The 21,261-nt window shown below is 33.2% G+C and overlaps 2 protein-coding genes across 2 annotated transcripts in view; one reads left to right on the top strand and one right to left on the bottom strand.

Moving 5' to 3' along the window:
* Positions 1-1,760, bottom strand: part of aos (protein argos) — a 46,505-nt gene extending 44,745 nt beyond the window's left edge. Inside the window, exon 1 of the mRNA XM_088258905.1 lies at positions 741-1,760. Within this exon, the coding sequence (XP_088115031.1) occupies positions 741-947 (207 nt within the window). The 5' untranslated portion in view covers positions 948-1,760. The remainder of the gene's footprint in view (positions 1-740) is intronic.
* The window catches only part of LOC148310109 (elongation factor-like GTPase 1), a 237,607-nt gene that overhangs the window by 189,910 nt on the left and 26,436 nt on the right, over positions 1-21,261 (top strand). The gene's annotated exons all lie outside the window — the stretch shown is intronic.

Genomic DNA, 21,261 nt, shown 5'->3' with positions numbered 1-21,261 from the left:
CTTAAATTTTACATAATAAAAAATAATAATAAAACCCTTATCCGCACCCCAATGGTGCATAGGGCACTGCGTCATATAAACGCAGTGTTATCTTGATGGTTTACACATGAAGGAAAGGTGATCAGCCCTCCGTTTCAGGTACCAGTCCAGGGTAATATTGAATAAATATGACTGTGATAAAATCACTTATATTTATTTTACCCCCCTTGGGAATCGAACCCGGGACCTCCAGAACGGTAGCCGAGCGTGCTGACCATTACACTACGGAGGCGGACAAAAATTTTACATACAAAAAGTATATCTAGGTAATGCACGTTGAAGTTTATTTCGAAAATTTGTATTCACTGCATATCCAATATTTGTTTGTATACCATAATTTGTAGGTTTTTAATCCAATCACTGTATATGTACGAGTACTACTTATTATTTATATAGTATTCAGTATATTTTAGTAACATATGTACCACAAAAATATCGTTTTTACAATAATTTGGCTGTCTCGGTATTTCAGTAGTTTTTGCAACATTTGTTCTAACAAATTATATTTTAAAATGTACAAAAATAATAATGTCAATTAGTTTTCAAGTCTACCAAAATTTAAAATTGATCCCAATATTTATTATTAATATAAAACGCTAGAATTTCGATAGTTTTCTAAATATGATTAAATTATACAAGGTACTCTGGTTATGATTTATTAACTTTTAAATATGAGTGTATCTCGGGGTGTCCCAACTTACCCCGACTTGGTAGAGCATCTTGTAGGGCGCGAGGGGCCTGTGCGCGGGGCGGCGCTGCAGCTGCGGCCGCTCGGGCCGCACGCGCAGCGAGGGCGGCCCGCCCAGCCGCCCGCCCGACCCGCCCTGCTGGAACACCTCCAGCGGGATGCGCAGCCCGGCCACGGCCACCAACGCGCTCGCCCACACGGCCACCACGATCAGCTTCATCTTGCCCGACAAACGATCACCTTACAACGGCGCGAAGATGGCTATTTTTTTTTAATTGTTTTCTGAAATCTGCGATCTCGTAAACAAATATGTAAGCGCTGGACCAACAGGTTACATTCAACTCTAATTCATGGTTTTTTAGTCTTTACTAATCAATTATTTGTTGACGTTTTTAAAGATTTTACGACGTAGTACGTTTTCTTGACACGCTCGGGATATTTCCTGTTTCACAATTCAATTCGAGTCTGATTTTTCTTAATGATGTATATATTTTGCGCAAATTGTGTAAATACAATATATTATGTATGTAATCAAACGTCAAACTGGCGCCGTGCCAAGATACATAATATCAATAAACGGCGTGACCCTTCGTGTCGAGTGTTTTTATTATTATTGTTGTTTAAGTTATAAATCGGAAGATTACGAGTCGATCAAATTACAAGCGAATTCAAGCTGATTACTTCTTGCGGGCGAATTCTTGCGACAATACTGTCTCACGATAATTTATTATATAATTAACACGATATTTTTTGTTTTCGATAATTTTACACTTTTATTACGATTTTAAATGTTCGATACTTAATAAACGGTTAATTTGACAATAATCAATCGAACGTCAGAAAAAAATACGATTTACGTTAATTCACTGTCAGTTTCTTTCTAAAGTTTACAAAGATCACAATCCGTTGAATTTTATATTTTCTGATGTTGTAAATAAATAAATTCTTCCCGCGCTTATCGGTGCGTTAGTTGGAGGGAGTTCGGAAGACAGCTCGCGGCACAACTCGCAGGCTCGACGGATTTCAGTCGACTGGAGAACTGGCGGTATCACCTTCGAGAGAACTATGAACGAAGGAAGAGAGGGAGACGCCTCGGCGGTGGGGGTAGAGCGTCGATCGAAAAAGCGTAACTGCCTAGGCATTCCATTGGTTTTTGGGCCGTTCTGCGTTTAGGCTTATCCCGTATTCTTGAATGGGTATCTGGCGGGGTGGGATGGGGGGGGGGGGAGCAGGTAGCCAGTCCGGCAGGTAGGTACTAGGTAGGTACTAGGTACCTACGGACGGAAATCTTAATGTAAGGGTTGTCCTTTTGGTCTCGGATATTGGATACAAGTTGACAGAATGGGCTCTACACGATGGCTTGTGTTCTCAGTAACTTGATACATTACTACAAATTAAAGGAAACACGCGAAGCTTCAGGATACGGGATCGCCTGTGACGGGGTTGACTTGTAATTCCTTTGTACTACGTCCACTTCGGATTTTACTCATCTTCATTGCATCTACTTATTTATGAATAATGCTACAAACCTTTTTCCCTTTTTTGTCATTTTGATAATATTTATGATCGTCTCTTGGGCACGGAATTCCAAATTAAAACCACACTTTTGTATGAGTATACTGACATAGGTTTTATTTTATTTTAATACATACTTTTTTAATTTTGGATTTATATCACATGCTTATAAATGTACAGGTATGTCCATTTTATGTTACAGAAGGTTTGTTGAGATGGTTTGGGCATGCGAATGAAATGAGTGAAAAAATAATAGTAAAACAGATTTATGACGAAAATTTAGTAGGTAATAGAAGCAGAGGAAGGCCGAAAAAAAAATGCGTTATCAAGTATTTCAAATTCTTGAAAGTGGTAAAGTCAGGAATCGGAATAATTGGAGGGCATGTATGAGAAGATACATGAATGTGTAAGAGTCGTTTATTGTTTGCAAAGGCATTTTATTCTCTCTGCCAACCCCGTAGGGAAGCGGCATGGTGATCTGTTAGTTTTATATATGTATATGTTTATATATATATATATATATATATATATATATATATATATATATATATATATATATATATATATATATATATATATATATATATATATATATATATATATATATATATATATATAAATATATATATATATATATATGTATATATATGTATATGTATGTATATATATATATATATATATATATATATATATATATATATATATATATATATATATATATATATATATATATATATATATATATATATATATATGTATATATATATATGTATATGTATATATATATATATATATATATATATATATATATATATATATATATATATATATATATAATATAATTTGATACTGGTGCCTCCTTGCCCATATCTCCCCATCATAAATATTGTTATGAACATTCGACCTCCTCCCGACACATTATCGTAAACTACGACTTAACGAAAAAAGTTTGAAAGTAAACCTGCTTAAAATAAATGTACGAATGAAATGAAAGATCACACTCCTTATAGAGGCCTAAGCACATTTTTTGTTCTATTATTGTACTTTTCAGCGTCGTGTAATGCAACATTGCAAAGCCGTTCGGCCTGAGGAAATTTTATCCAAACTATGTGTATTAGATTTATATTTACTTAACATAAATAATAAAAGATGGAAGTACTGAAAATGTGAAATGCTAAGCGTTTTAGTCTTAAGTATTACGGTATTTCATCATTAATTTGCGTTTGTCTATCGAGAGTCATACAATTATTTATGACATAGCCTATAATACGGTCTATTTCAAATCTAAACACCTCCATTATCCAATCATGAATAGCAAACTTAAGGGCCTACATACGTTAAATAGCAAACATCATTTTTGTATTGAAAAGAAATGAGTTATTGAAAGTTAAGGAGTTAAAAAATAAATAAATATATTTTCGATGTATATTCTAAAAAACAATACGTATCCGAAAAATAAAACGGGCGCGAAATGACGTGCGGCTCCTACTGTTGCCGAACGCTGAATGAGTTCTGTGATTTCGAGTATGGCCTTAACAAATATCACATAAAACTTATATACTCACATGTAACCGTCGCGTTGAATTGGGTTCTGGTGTATACGATAATTTGGCAGGCAAGTGTCGATTGAAATGGACAAGTCAGTAGAGTTAATGGGTCCGTGTGTGATATTTGCAACATATTCAAGTTGCTAGGTAGGTAGGTACCAAATCCAATACATAACGAATCGACCTCGTACTAAAGTATTATATTATACCGAGTGCACACAAAACACCAACTCTTTTTATTTTCTTTCACGTATCAGAAAAACGTTTAGAAGTTTTAGCCACTACGTGATTAAAAAACTATTTTTTTCTTATGTAAATAAAAAAAAATATTCGTATGGGTTAATAATCTAACTAACTAACTAATCATCACGCCGCTTCCCCGCAGAGGTAGGCAGAGAGAATGAAACCCCACACCACTCTGTCTTTGCAAACATTCTTCGTCTCTTCCACGCCTATTGTTTCGATTCCTAACTTGACTGCTTTCAAGTATTTGGCATACCTGATCGTGCCAAGTTTTTCTCGGTCTTCCTCTGCTCCTTTTTCCAATTACATTAGCCTAATAAATTTGTTTTACCGTTCTTTCCTCACTCATTCGTTCTACATGTCCAAACGTGTGGATAGGTTAATACAGTAATAAATTCATATCGTATTTTACACTGTATTTCGTGTTCACAAAAACGTAGTTATATATAACACCCTCATTATCATTCATCGTTCACATAGTGTAATACTGCTTAAAAACACTACTTTTTCGGACTACCGGTTTCGGAAAAATCATTCCATCATCAGGCCAAATGTAGACGTCATCGGGTCAAATGTGCACAAAATGAACGATGAATGATAAGGAGAGTGTTAAATTACCGTACCACAAACTTAACAATACTTTTAATGTAAATGCATAAAAAATGTATAAATACATAAATACAAAAAAAAACATCTCAACATAGATGAAGAAGAATATGAAAGTCTAGGCATTTACGGGGCTTATGACCGTCATAGGCCGTATAGGTCTAACATTCACCAATTGTACCCATGATTGACAACCACACTACTCAAATTCTTGGAAGTTCTATATATATGATCCAATTTTGAAACATTGTACAAGAATCACTAGAATTTTCACTTGTGACATCTATTGGTTAGACGAAGAAGCTTTAAAATTACATTAAAAAAATAGCAATATAAACCCAAACAAAATATTTATCCGTATAAATTTACGTGTTACCTCATAAATTGAATAATTATTCAGGTCTTTTTTACGATGATTTTCGAGGCTACGATTATCGGGCTCTACTGTACTTGTGTAGTAGAACCGTGCGCTTCTGTCTCTGCCAAGGTGTTTGTGCTCTGCTTTACGTGTGTATTGGTGTCGTGTAAACGCCCCCCCCCCTCCCCGCCGCCGCCGCACCTGTCCCCACCGCGAGTCAATGCGCTCACTCGAGTAAGAATTATGAATGAAGCTCGTTTTATGAATGGAACCTGTTGTATCTACCTTTGCCGTAGATAGATATTGTACAAAATACAAACATTTATACTTGGACGCATTAACGCCAAATTGCCTATCGATGTAACAGCCCGGACGAGAATTGTCACATACGACGTTTTATGTATTCACAGACGATATTATTACGCATACATACATTCATGTTTTGGTTGACTGCGATCCAGATGTTTTTCTAACCAATCAATATTTTATATGGATATCTCAACACGAACAAGTCTTGGTATTTGCAGGGCTTACAACCTGTCATAGGCTAAGTTAAGTGATCACTTTATACACGTGCAACATTCACCATTCTACCCATGATTCACAATTCACAACTCAAATTTTGGATGTCATATATATGCTTCAATAGTGACTCTTGTACATGCTACTTCGCTGGCACCATCTATGGTTGAATTTAATAAGTTTTTATTATTAGCAGACACCTTCAAGATCACTATTCCGCCTTCATGGTGTAGTTGTTACAGTGTTAGGCTACCATTCTGGAGGTCCTGGTTTCGATTTCCAAAATCAAAGGGGTCAAAATAATCTAAGTGTTTTTTTCAATCTGATATTTTTAAATTATCACCCTGGGCTGATACCTGAACTGTAAGACTGTTCACATTGCCTTCATAGAATCAATGATCAACTAAACATTGCACCAGTCTGATGCAGTGCCCTATGCACCATTTAGCATGTTGAGGATAAGAAGAACGCCTTTATGAGATGTATGTAAGATTCTTCACGAATTATTTTGAATACTAGGAGACGCCTGAAAATATTTATTTTTATTTTTATGAATATTGTATTTTGACCAGTTATTCGTTGGTGAAGAAGTTTTTGGTAAAATGGATACCTTTCAGTGCTGATTTCTTATTTCAAAGAAATATTTATTTTTATTATTATTAATAATTGTTGACTGGAAAATGCGATGACTGAACATTTTCTACAAATGCCTTGTCACTGTTCCGTATCTGTCTGATGTGCTGGTCGAGGTTTTGTAGGCGTTTGTGTACCGGCCAACGTCGGGTTGGAATCCGATCTAGCTGACTAACTGAACTCACTAACTACTAAGCCTTTTCTCTGCCTACACTGGGGCACTTATGGTGGTGGTTTTTGGTTGGCATACATAGTGGTGGTTTTCGGACATTGAGAGCCGTTAAATGAAAATTCACCATTAAATCGGGATATCATTTTGATTCACATTTTCTAATAATTTTCCCGACCTCGTTCATAAAAATACAATTGCTTTGCGAGAGAAGTCTGTCAGGAATCCTAGACGCTTCTGTATCAGATCCGGTAGTGCGATTTGGAGAGCTTTCCGTAATAATAATACCTTTTATGCTTGAAATGATTATTTTATAAATTTAATATCATTTATTATATCGGAAATCGGATTATTCTATTCTCAATATTATAAATATTTAATGCATTTACTTTGTGATTAGTCATTTTTACTTTTTAATTTTTTTACAAAAATTTTAATAATATTAGTATATAACCACTCACCGAGATTTTTATGTCTACCGGTTTCGAGATGTACCTGTTTCTTCGTCAGGATTTTTTTGTATGATGTGGTACTGATTGTCCTGACGAAGAGATAGGTACGTCTCGAAACCGATAGACATAAAAATCGCGGTGAGTGGTTTTATACTAATGGATTATTCTCCCTTCGGATGAGATGATAATTTCAAAGGTGTCTCAATTTAATATGAACTATGCATGATTCTTCCCTTTTTATGAAAGAAGATGGATCTCTCAACTGATGGCGTAACAATCGGCCTACTTACCGGTATGCGGAAGGATTTAATACCATTGCATATATACAAGTTTAAAGAATCAATGCAATACGGATGTTCAATAATAGGCGGAATGGTAAACGTTGCACAAGTATGTATATACAGTGGAACCTCGCATAAAGATCACCTCTCATAACAAGTAATTTGCATAACGTGCAAAAAATATATAAATCTGAAAAAAATTATCCCTTAACGAGCGACATTTCGCATGGCGAGTTACGGAGAAAGGGCAAGTCCATTTACCACGACATTCACTTGTGAGCCGAGACTTAACGAGTGTTTCGCTTAAAGATTCTGGAACGAATTATCTTCGTTATGAGAGGTTCCACTGTAAAGTGATCGTTTTAGCCCTGGGAAGCTCAGACTTTCATCTTCTTCAATAAAAAGGGAAGAATGGTACAAGTTTCATATCACGCTGAGACACCTTTAAAAAAAAATTATAAATTTATTTAATATTTTCGTGTCACCCTGTTTGTATTAGTGAGTCCCATTCTCATGCACTTGAACAAATCAGACGGTTGTTGAATGTTTTATTAATCCGTTCAACTTGTGCACACACACAAGCGCACCCCTGTTATGTTGTCACATACTCGTACTTGTACACACTATGTTCACCCTGTATAATTTTATATACATGCTGATATTTAAACAAACATTAAAAAAAAGTATTATTTTATTAATGCGCCCACTCACAACATTTTGGGTGTGTTCAAATCCTTGTTCACAAACACATTTCAACACTCCAGAAATGCTGTGGATAAAGTAACTGTTAAATCATTGTTCCGCCGCGTGTGTGCCGCGGCACACTGGTGTACTGTGGTGATTAGTTGGTGTGCCACGGAAAAAAGTCTAGTTTTGTGAAAATAACACATTTGCTCCAAATTTTAATTGCCTGCGCTCAGTGAAGTAGGCTCACATTTCGCATTAAACATAATATGTTAAATATGTTACCATAATATGGTAATTATGCAACTCTGAAATTTCTTAATTTGGTACGTGTACCTTGAATACAAAAATGTCATGAAATGTCATGAAAAATTAAATCATATTTTCAGGCGTCTCTCAATATGTAAAATAATTTGGTAATAACACATGCTAAAAAAATCGTTCCAAAGCATAACATATGGTACTGCAATACATTATATAAAAAAATTAATTATTTTTACTTAAATTTTTTACGTTTTATCCGTGAGTTTCTCTCTCCTCTCTCTCATCCTTATTCGCATCCAATGGAGCATAGTGCCCTGTGTAATTTATAAACAGTGTTATTTTGAATAAATATATAAAGGAAAGGTAATACCGCTGCGCTCCATATACCAGTCCAAGATACTAAAATAAATTAATAAAGTTAAATTGAAAAATCATTTATATTTATAGTTTCAAGAATTAATGCGACATGGATGTTCGGGCAGAATAGTGAACGCTACACTAATGTATAAGTATAATGTGACCACTTAAGCCGGCCAAATGCCAGGTTGTAAGCCCTGGGATGCTCAGTCTTCCATCTTCATTCATACAAAGAGAAACGACAGATGTTTCATATCATGTTGACATACCTATAATATAATTTTTTTTCTTGGTCAGTATATCGCTCACTCCTTCCGTCATATATCAAAAATCGTACATTTTCAGTTAAGCGTGCTTTCAGAGTGCCCAGAAAATGTACTATATCCCAGCAAAAGCGCCATATTTTTAACTTAATATTTCCCCGCTACAGAGCAGAAAGTGCTGTTTTTGCATTTTGAAGATAAGATATTGTTTTATTATTTTTGTAAATATGCTAGATATTTTTCAAATGGAGAAAAAACATTCAGGCTTTACCTTAAAAGATCTGTTGCACATTAAAAAGTTCAATCAGTGGCTTGATATTTATTTTTAATACGTTTTATTATATTTTTAATCCTTAAAAACGATCTCCTGAAAAATCAAGTATTTTGATGTATGACGTTGTTGAAAGGAGTGAGCGATATGTGTAAATTACGAATGTTTTTCATCACATGTGTAACACCCTGTATAAACATAACTAAACAGTTGGTACACCCTACAGAAGGTAGTATGTAGTGATTTGAAATTCTAAGTGCAGAGTAAATATTTGTACTGTAAGGAATATTAAGTGATTTCCAGAACAACTGGCTGTTCCTCAAACTCTTCCTTTTTTGTCAATTTTTCGTGAGCTAACACTGACAATAAAAAATCATTCCATGAAAAATGGGCAGAAAGGGGAAAAATAGACAAGGCGAATAAAAATGCGACTCGAAAAGTAATAAATGACGTTCAAAATATAAAGCTCATTAAAAAAATACTATACCTTCTATTAAATAATATTCTACTTTCTTCAACCACTTCATCAATTACGTGAAGTGAAGGTGATCACTCCAGTGATCTTAGATCAGGTGACGTATGTGAAGGAGCTCAGAGTGAACGATATTTTTGCTATACAGAAAAGGAAGAGGAAGAACAACAGCGTTTGCTATTTATTAAGAAGAGAAAATATTTTTTGAGAAGTATGTTAAAAACAAACACTTCAAATCTTATGAGCTAGATTACTTTTTTGGTGGTCACTTAAAAAATATGCCTTCGATACGTCACAGTCTTCCATATTTATTTCCAACTATTTTCTAATTGGAATAAACTTTCGAATGACTTTGTTTTTATTTTTTAATTTTACAGAACAGTTTCACCAAGTCAATCACATAAACGAGTATTACAATATAAGTTCTTGCACTATTCCAATTACAAAGTTCCACATATCGCTCACTCCTTTCAACAACGTCATATTTCAAAAAACCTGATTTTTGAGAAGATCGTTTTTAAAGTTTAAAAATAGAATAAAATGTATTAAAAATAAATATCAAGCCACTTTTTACTGTGCAACAGATCTTTTAAGGTAAAACCTGAATGTTTTTTCTCCAATTAAAAAATATTTTTTAATACTTCAAAAAATACTTAAACAATACCTTTTCTTCAAAATGCAAAAACAACACTTTCTGCCCTTTAGCGGGTAAATATTAAGTTTAAAATATGCCGCTTTTGCTGGGATATAGTACATTTTCTGGGCATTCCGAAAACATGCACAACTGGAAATTGACGATTTTTGATTTATGACGTTGTCGAAAGGAGTGAGCGATATGTAAATTTGTGAAAATACTGTAAGAGGGATGGGAGGGAGGAAAAGGGAAAAGAAAAAAGGAAAGGAAGTTCAATTCTCAAAGACAAATTGTACGAACGAGGGACACATCTCGATATCAATGTCGACTAACAATGGTAGCCATCTCCGCGCTGACAATGTCGAGTTGAACATCAAAATCCCCAAATTCATCGTTAACCAATTTTGATGAACGATAAATATAGGAAATTTGTTTACAGTTTATTCTACTCGTGGAAAGCGCTAAGGTGTCAGTTGCCCTGATGATTCGACTTACAACTCTACAACATACGTTTCAGGAATTCCGCCAAAACAATGTGTGAGTTCTTAGGAAAGAACGTTAGAGAGAGATAATATGTATACGCACATCGGGGTAGCGTAGGTCAAGCATGACATATTCGTATTTCATACATAGTCTATATTCATGTATACAATGGTGTGGTGACATGTTTGAATTGCATATTATTAATGAAAACATCATATATGTATTTATCTGTATTCACAAGTTGCACCCTTACCCACCCCATGTATCTTATCCTCATTCTACCTAAAATCATTATTTTCCTTGTAAATTACTATCGCAAAGTATTTCACGTACATAAAATTCGCATAAACGCGATCCGCCTCGTTAAGTTTTGCGAAATGTTCAATACAAGAACAAAAATCCTTCTCCATGGATATTTTTCGTGTTTATAAAATTTTCTCAATATTATTAATATTAAAAGCATTTACTTTGTGGTTAGTCATTTTTACTTATTTATTTTTTTACAAAAATGTTATTGTATTTTTTCTCTTTTTTAGATATTTACCAGACCTAACATTACAAAATTGATGCATTAAACTTCAACAATGCTCAATAAAAGCAAAATTTAGGAGTATTTACATTTTTCCCGTTTTACAATCACATTTTCATATGGTGTACGGACCGCGCGGAAGTTTTTGGCATCGTAAGGGAAGGGTTAAACCCGCCCACTCATCTAACTATGACTATTTTAATGTTTTACAATTAGTTCATGTTGAACCCAGATGATGACAAGGTTCTTGTTGAAACTGGAAAAATGTGGTCAAAAACAAAGTTGTTTTATTTTATAAGGTTTATACCTTAAGGTTTATACAAAGTATCTGCGAAAAACGTTAAAGAAATTTGTATTTCCGACTTAATTCATTGAGCGAATTGTAATGATGTTTTGAAATATTACAAAAAATAAACTAATTATTTATTTAAATATTTTTGTGGGAACGCCCTTGAATCAAAATCTGAACGCATATTTCAATAAATTAAGACTACGTCTTATAATTCTCCAACCTTCAAACGAAATAAAGGAACGGATTATATCATTACATTCACGTGTATGTTTAAATTGCTCTGATATTAGAGATAATACACAACCTTTTCATTCAAATGAACTTTCAAGTAGGGTGACCAAATGATGTGTACAAGTATATAATTGCAATTTACTTAATAAGTTTTTTTTTGTATATTGCAACTTTTGAAGGTGTGATTTATGTTTTTCTAAATAGTTAAGAAATTTAATAAATTTGACTCCTGTTAATAAGTTTTTGACTTTATAAACCACAAATTTTAGTTATTTATTAAACTGAATGCGTAATTGATACTACTCATTTTGTGACAGTCAATATCGCTTACTCCTTTCAAGAACGTCATGAATAAAAAAAACTTAATTTTTCAGGAGAACGTTTTTAAAGTTTAAAAATATAACACAATGTATTAAAAATAAATATCAAGCCACTGATTGAACTTTTTACTGTGCAACAGATCTTTTTAGGTAAAACCTGAAGGTTTTTTCTCCATTTGAAAAATATTCAATAAATTGAATAAAATAATTAAACAAAACCTTTCTTCAAAATGCAATAACAACATTTTCTGCCCTGTAGCGGGTAAATATTGAGTTAAAAAATATCCCTCTTTTACTGGGATATAGTAAATTTTCTGGGCATTCCGAAAACATGCACAACTGAAAATTGACGACTTTTGATTTATGACGTTCTTGAATGGAGTGAGCGATATGTCATATGACAATAATTCTCGTAGTTATCTGAATGTAAAATAATGTAATATAATATTTTTTTTCAATATCAATTCATTACATTATCCTTGATTACAATAAACGAATTGCACAATCTGTTATCCATCGATACCTTTAAAATATTGTATACAAACACTCCTCCGCACCCGATGGTGCATAGAGTACTGCATCACATAAACCCAGTATTATCTTGATCGTTAATTGCACGAGGAAAATGTGATAAGCCCTACGCTTCAGGTACCAGTCCAGGGTGATATGAAATAAATATGAAAGTGAAAACCACCTATATTTATTTTGATCCCTCTAGGAATCAAATCAGGGACCTCTAGCATGGTAGCCAGCTGCGCTAACCACTACACTACGAAGGCGGACAATTTTTTAAAAAATAAATATTAGAGTGAAAAATCGCTTTCAAATATTTATTTCACCCCCCCCCCCCCCGCCTGGGGTTCGAACCCGGGACCTTCAGTACGGTAGCCGAGCGTGATGACCATTACACCATTGCTCCCAAACTTTTTCTGTTCAAGGTACACCTGCCAAATTAAGAAATATCAGAGGTACACCAAATATTTTTTTTATTATTTAATATTGATTTATTATCAAAATATAATGCGAAAACATGTAATATCATAACAAAGTTTATTTAATATCTTTACAAAATTAGACTTTTTCCGCGGCACACCAACTTATCACCACGGTACACCAGTGTGCCGCGGCACACACTTTACGGAACAATGCGTAACACTACGGAGGTATTAATTTCATACCTGAATTAAATGTAGGTTCATCTAAAATGATGGTCACCGCCACGTAATGACTTGTACAATTTGGAACGTAGATATCTAATACATGTACGTTGTTTTTCATATGGTTGCGGTTTCTGACGTCACGACATACCGCACGTGGCAATATAAATACATAGTCAAATTGCGTGTTTTTGTTCCTTTTTAGGACACAGTTTCGGTAGCTACCTTCTTACACGTTCCGTAATACTCGGGGAATGAGACAAGTCGCTGACCACAGAGGGACTCGCCGAAGAATGTTCGCTTTTTTCATCACGTCAAATTACTCTAGCGATGTTTCTTATATCGTGATATTTTACTTTAAAACTTTAAACGCACGAATGATGATGGGAAAATGATTAACGAGATGTGGATCGGCGAACATACGGTGTGGTTTTGGAGAAAAACAGTAAAATCCATTTTTTATTAGTATTTATAAACGTTCAACAGAACGGAAGCGGTATGGTAAAATATACCATCATTATTACTCCATTTTCGAGGGGTAACGACAATTAAGATATTTTGGTATTTGCCAATCTTAACTCTTTATTGCATCTTTCCATAAAACCAACTGTCCATCATCTTTTTTCTTTTTTCTTCATTTTTTCTTTAGACGATCCTTTCCTTCTCCTCCCTCAACGTCTTACCTGACCCTACTTTCTATTACTTCTACTCTATCATCAATTTACATATCTTTTATCTGTATAAATTCCTTCATCAATTCCTCATATTTCTTTCAGTTTTTTTATTGGAATATATTAATTTACAGCTGTAATTTATAATGTGGAAAAGCTTCATTTTTATTATTTTTATTTTTTTTTCTTCAATTAGCTTATAAAACATTTAATACAAACTATTATTTACACTTAATTTACATAATATATTTACTTACAGTATAAAAAACATTTCTTTTAAAATTCTCTCAGACTTTTTCATTCTTCATACATTCAGGCATCTCATCATACATCTTCGAACACTAATACGTATACATAATATGTACAATTTTGCTAATTTATTCTATTAATATATTTATTCTGAAAATATTTCGGAATTTAATTGTTTAAAAAAATATGTACATAAAAAGGATATTATATATTAGTATATTTTATATAGGTAACCAGTTAAGTTCTTCTCCCTTTTTTTCTATATTCTTTTATTTATTATTCTTAAGCACTATTTTAAATCACTCGTAAACGTGGAGTGGGGGCTTCATTAAAAATAAAATAATAAATAAGCACTATTCTCACAGCTTTATTTTGAAGAATCTCCAATTTATTTGAATTTCCTTCACTGGCCAAAAATAATAGAAGTTGAATAAATACAATGACTCCTCATACTCAAACCTACCCTGAAAAAATATATTTTCTCATTACATGTTCTTATTAAAAATTTTCTCAATGACTATTCTCATAGCTTTATTTTGAAGAATCTCCAATTTACAATGTTGAATTAGTTAGTTAGTTAGTTTTTTAAATTTCCTTTATTGGCTAAAAATAATACTGTGGAGCAGTAATCTAGATGAAAAAGTTGAGTAAATACAATGACTCCTCATACTCAAACGTACCCTGAACAAAACTTATTTTCGCGATGCGCCTGTTTCTAGATAAATCTCAACATGTTGACCTTTACTCAACATGTCCTAAATTGAATCTTGCTCAACACGTGGACGCTGCAGGGGGCGCGCGGTGGTGGCGCGGGACGGTTGGGAGGGTGGGTTGGGGGTGGGGGTGGGGGGAGATTCAGATGGTATAAGATGTGCGTAACAATATTTTTCCATTAGAACTGGAAATCAAACACGTGTTGTGTCTCTTTGCATACCACGCAGTTATATCGACAGGATGATTTTTGCAATCAACATTAATTCTTACAAAATATAGCCGTAAAATACCATCATCAAAATATGGGATCTGTTTAATTTGTAAACCTCCAAAATATATACCTAACATTTAAAAAAAAAAGAGCAATATTTCAATTTCATACTATTTCTGTGAGTGTGAGGGGCTCGTTATTAGGAATAGGGATCAAATTATGGTAGAGTGGGTTAGAACCGAGAAACTCCAACTCAAGAGTCCGCGATACTAACCACTGGACCGCAACCCTACATTTTAAATATTAAAATCAAACACTGATTTTTATACAGTCTACAGTCACTGGTCAAATAATTTTGTGAAAAAAAATTAATTATTATAGTTGTAACATTCTCCTTATTATCATTCATATAGTTGTTATTTTATTTTATAAAATGCAGTTCCACCCAGAAATTTCAGTACAAAACTTATATTCAAATAACATGATGGTTTTAGTATTAATACACTTTTTGTATAAGACCAATCTCGTCAAAAGTTGTCTTATATATACAAGTGTTTTATTTCTACATTTAAATAATCATCATTGGTATTACGATGTCTGGTTTTGTTTTAGATATTCGCGCTATTGTTTCCACGGATGCCCTTGATTCATATTTCCGTGTACATTCACTTATTTATATAACACACCTCTTCTTTGATACCCGCTCCTCACGGCCGAACTATTTCGAAATCCCTTTCTTGACCTTGTTTCTACCTCAGATTCATTTCTCTATTAGATTTACTTTTCGGTATCTTAATATATATATATATATATATATATATATATATATATATATATATATATATATATATATATATATATATATATATATATATATATATATATATATATATATATATATATATATATATATATATATATATATATATATATATATATATATATATATATATATATATATATATATATATATATATATATATATATATATATATATATATATATATATATATATATATATATATATATATATATATATATATATATATATATATATATATATATATATATATATATATATATATATATATATATATATATATATATATATATATATATATAAGAAATATATATAAGAAATTAAAGCAACGGCATTGGATGACATATTTGAATGGCATTTCTATTCAAAAATGGTAATTTTAAAAAATATGTGAGATGTTCGAATGTAAGGCTCTAGCGCTAGTCTAAATCGGATGCCTCGTGGGCGCGAGATGGTTGGATAATATACTAGTATTTAATTATATCATGATAGCCTATTATGGCGACCTGTGGGCGGTTATCTCGAGGTCGTCTGCACTTAGAAGGGATCTTCGGCCCACGTACGCCGATATATTATAATAAATACATACTATTATATTATTGATTAAGATGGTGTTTATTTTCTTCAGTTTTTAGAACATTGTGTAAAATTAAACACCTAAAAATGTGTGCTCATTAACCCTAGATTATTAAAAACCATCCTACTAGTGACGTTGTTACTAAACATTCGTAAAAATACGATATACTCGTATATTTAAACGGAACAAAAAATATAATAAAAATTATTATTATTTTAGACTTTACACATAAATAAATAAAATAAAACCGTTATCCGCACCCCAATGATGATAGGGTACTGCGTCATATAAACGCAGTGATATCTTGATCGCTTACACATGAAGGAAAGGTGATCAGCCCTCCGCTTCAGGTACCAGTCCAGGGTAATATTGAATGAATATTACAGTGAAAAAATCACTTATATTTATTTAACCCCCCTGGGGATCGAACCCGGGACCTCTAGAACGATAGCCGAGCGCGCTGAGCATTACACTACGGAGGCGGACAAAATTTACATATTAAATGTTAAAATCAAATACTGATTTTTAGAGTCTACTAAATTGTATTTTATTTTAAAAACACATAAAATACAGATTAATGGAGTCTAAAAAATCGGTGTTTGATTTTAACATTAAGTATAAAATGTAGTTCTACAGTATGAACGCCAAATCTATAAACGTTATGTTAGAAGTAAAATTAACATTCTTTGGGTTTAAGAAAGCACATAATAATGAAAAAAGTCAACAAAGGCACTGTGAAGCAGGGCGTGGAACGACTCAAACATTGTTTTTTCCAGGAATCGTCATTTCGCTGTCGTAATTTTTACGATAGTTCAGTATTCTAGGGTTAAACATACGTTTAGCTCTTATTTTGTGTATAACTGCCGTACTATTATTACAATCAACTCATTGTTATTGAACAGGGTGATGATAGTGTTGACGGCTACAATCCATTTTCCCATGAATTCAGATTCAGGCAATTATCAGATCATGGAAATGCGCACTAAAGATCGTTTTTTTTCTTGTCTAGATCAGTTGTTTACCTTTGTAGTGTAATGGTTATTGCGTTTAGCTACCGTGCTGGAGGCTCTGGGTTCAATTCCCAGGGGGATCAAAATAAATATTAACGATTTTTAATTCTGATATTTATTCTATGTAACCATGTAAGTAACGATCAAGATGACAATGCGTCAATATGATGTAGTGCCCTATAGGGTTAGAAGAAGAAGTTGACTGCATCGTCTAAAAGTACCCTCAAAAGATCCATTCTCTCTTCGTTTCCTTCTTTTTATATCGTTTTTAAAGTACATTATAATAATGTGTACTTGGACTCTTTATGGTGGTGACTAACCGAATCCATTTCGTCGTAACGTTACACATTACGATGCGAGCATTCGTATATTTTTTATAAATATATTTTTTTATGTGTTCGGGAATTTTACAGCTTTACATATTAAAAAATGATATAATAAACAATAGTTACATTAAAAACAATAGTTACATTAACAATAATAAACATTACATTACATTAACAAAAATAGTTACGTAAAAAAAAGACAATTAAACAATTCCACATTTATGTTATAAAACTATTAAAGTCATATAGTGTATAGTCAGTACAGTGAGCCGAGCGTTCCATCCATAGTTTCGGATGCTCGCTGTTGCTCGTCGCGAGCGATGTTATGACGTTACGTTACGACGAAATGCTACCGAAAGTAAAAATGTTTAGTTTTGAAATGCAGTATGTTTGTTACCAGTCAAGTGTAATATTAAATTAATATTTGGGTGAAAAATGAAGCAGCTAATGGATGGACAGAATGACTATGAAAGTATATTTGGCAAATGTGAATGGGAGAACTGAACGAGGACGGCCAAAAAAGACTTTTGGTACGACCAGATCAATCAGAACCTAAAATCTGGTGATGTCAAAAGTCTACGTAATCGGTAGTCATGTGTGACGTGTTAGGACGTGACGGAAGCGTGTGGTGCTCAATTTTCTCTGCCTACCCCTGCAGAGAAACGGCGTGATGGTAGTATTAGTAGTAAAAAAATCATTTATATAAACCCCCCATCGGAATCAAACTCGAGATCTCTAGAGTGGTAGCCAGATATGATACCTACTACACTATGGAGGCCGACGACAACACATATACACTTAGCAAGACTTTTTTATCTAGATCTAATACACTTTCCCATCTTTGGGATTTAGAAGGCACTTTTCACCGAGTATGCCGCGGCGCCATTCCATAAATGCTGGTGTCTCCCTTGCTATAAACGTTTTGGCATTTTCAGGCCATAAAACAATATGGGACTTCAGTCGCTTAAGTAAATGTAAATACACTTGTTCCTATGTAAAGTATTGAAGGTATATAGGGTGACCAGATATTAGGGATTTCTTTTGGCACAGATTCTCACAGTTTGTAAAAAAATTATTTTAACCTCTATTCTTTTCTCTTCCAGTTAAAATTATAATTATTCTTGAGAGATAAATTACATAACATCCATTTTTTAGGAAATAACAGATAATATCATTCAAGCATTCATAAATTCGTTTGCGTACAACTACATATTACCAACTCTTTCTTTGTTTTGTTTTGTTTTTTTTTCTATATTTTAAATTTGTATAACGTTTGCGCTTCGGATAAGTTGTTTCTCTCATTTTCTGATCTCTATCGAAAAGATTGAAAATGCTACATGACAGAAGCTGTCGAGAAGCAAGTTATCCGCCATGAACAATTTTAGTATCGTGTTAAGTTTGAGATTTTGAACAAACTTACATTTCCATTTTTATTAACTCATGTATAATAAGTATGGGGTTTAATTTTGAAGCAATTTCTTGCACGTTTTTATCTTACTTCAATTAAGATAATGCTGCACTTTGTGATTCGGCTTCCAATGCATCATTGCTAATGGACGTAGATGCAGAATAAAAAAATGTATATGGATTGTTCCTTGACGATTTTTTTATAATAAGTTTATAAAGAGAGCGTCTTATACTCTGAAACCTGGTCACCCTAATAGTGTCTAACATAATGGGAAGTATTTCCGTTTTGTTATCGCCTATAACTATCCGTATCACTGCCTGATAACCTCGGAATGCACACTTTGGGCCGTTCCGGATATTGGGTGTCGTAAAGTAATCCGATTCAGAGTTCAAATATAATGTACATATTTAACTTGTATTTGGAATGCAGTGCAGGATTAGGTTAAATCGGGACGCCAAGGGTAGTCAATCCATTTTAGCCCACCAACCCTTGAAATCTTTAGTTACCTACTTGTATAATCCCTACTATTAGTAATAACACTCAAATAGGATTTCTTATTCGTCTGGCCACAAAAAAATACGAAAAAAATTAAGACACTGATACATTTTTTGGTTTTCAATTTTAAGCACTATATCATTGTTTTATTTCTTGATGTTTTTTGTCTTCTTCTTTCTTTCTTTCTTTCTATACGTATCAAAATAGTGCATATAGCACTGCATCGGATTGAGCGGTCGTTTACTACAGAAAGGAAGATAATAAATTCTGCGCTCGAAAATCTTTGAAGTTATGGTTCTTTACAGTAGAATATATTTGAAAATGTAATGTAATTTATTTATTCATCGCTCCAAATACCAAGAAAATGATAGTTTGTCGGCAGTGCCAATTTTCATTTAATAAAAAAGACTTCAAATCTCATTAAAAAATTTATAAATTCTGCTTATTGTCTTTGAACAATTCATTAAACATAACGAAATGGGTTGCGTTGATATCTATTTTAAGCATATAAGGTGCAAAACGATGCCTTAAAAACATTTAAATGGGATCCGGTTTTCCCTTATATAATATACCTACTTTTCGTTACATTTTAAGCACTGGATATCGATAATAGCGTATTATGCATTTACAGCACAAATCTTCACCCGAATAGGCCCGTTCTGTTACTTAACTATTCTATTGCCAATCTGAATGTTGGCGAATGGTTTATCTACAATATATAAAATATAAAGTTTTTATAATATTTATTAACATCTCAACAAAGATGAAGAAGAATATGGAAGTCTGGGCATTTACGGGGCTGACGACCGTCATTGGCTGATTTGGCAAGTTATCACTTTACACACGTGTAACTTTTACCAATTCTAAGCATGATTGACAACCATACTACTCAAATTCTTGGAAGTTCTGTATATATGAACATTGTTCTTGATCACTAGACTTTTACTAGAGACATCTATTGGTGAGATGAAAAGAAGCTTTTTATTGAGCAGAAACTCTTTAATTTGTGTGTGAGGTCCTAATCCTGGATTATAATCACATACATGAGAAACGCCAGAAAATATCATTTTCATTTTTATTATTTTAGCTTATAATTTGGCCAGCTAATTTATTAACAACATTTTGAGTGTGCCCAAATACTTGTTCACAAAACCGGATCATCTGGATTATTTTAAGATAATCCAGATTTGTGAACAAGTATTTAGACATACTCAAAATGTTGTAAATAGTTTTTATGTACCTACCTATAAGAAGATAGTAGATATATCTCACTCCGCTCCCTTCCATCCCGATTGTATGCTAATTGTCATAGACAAACCCGGGAGTGTCTACTCGACGCTCTATTAGGTAGGTACTCTGGACCTGGGCTATGGGTGTGTAAAATTGGCGGGAAGAAAACCGGAAGTGGTCCCGTCAAGTCTAGACCGGAGGGCGGCAATTGGTCTGTTTCCGGCTCAATCGGACAAATACTGCTATCATGGATAGACACTTAGAGCTGCAATTGTTCCCGATTGCCCAATACAATGTAACGAGTGGATAATTCCTCAGATCCAGGTATTTCCACTTAATAGAATAGTAAAATAATAAAAGTACTTGTTTTTTTATCTGCATAGTAAAATTATCATGTCTGAGAATGTCCCAATCGGTCTTCTTGTCTAGCAGGTGTTTTTTTTAGTATGTAATATATTTATCTTTAAAAATATATATATTTTTGTTTTAAATTGGTGTCTCGACATAGGAGTTTATTGTGATGGGAATGTGAGAATCTCG

This window comes from Brachycentrus maculatus, unplaced genomic scaffold, assembly GCF_059751285.1.
Source record: "Brachycentrus maculatus isolate JH-2025_06_01 unplaced genomic scaffold, ASM5975128v1 h1tg000105l, whole genome shotgun sequence".
Taxonomy (NCBI): domain Eukaryota; kingdom Metazoa; phylum Arthropoda; class Insecta; order Trichoptera; family Brachycentridae; genus Brachycentrus; species Brachycentrus maculatus.
The sequence above is the reverse complement of the archived record's forward strand: the minus strand, read 5'-3'. Positions and strand labels throughout refer to the sequence as shown.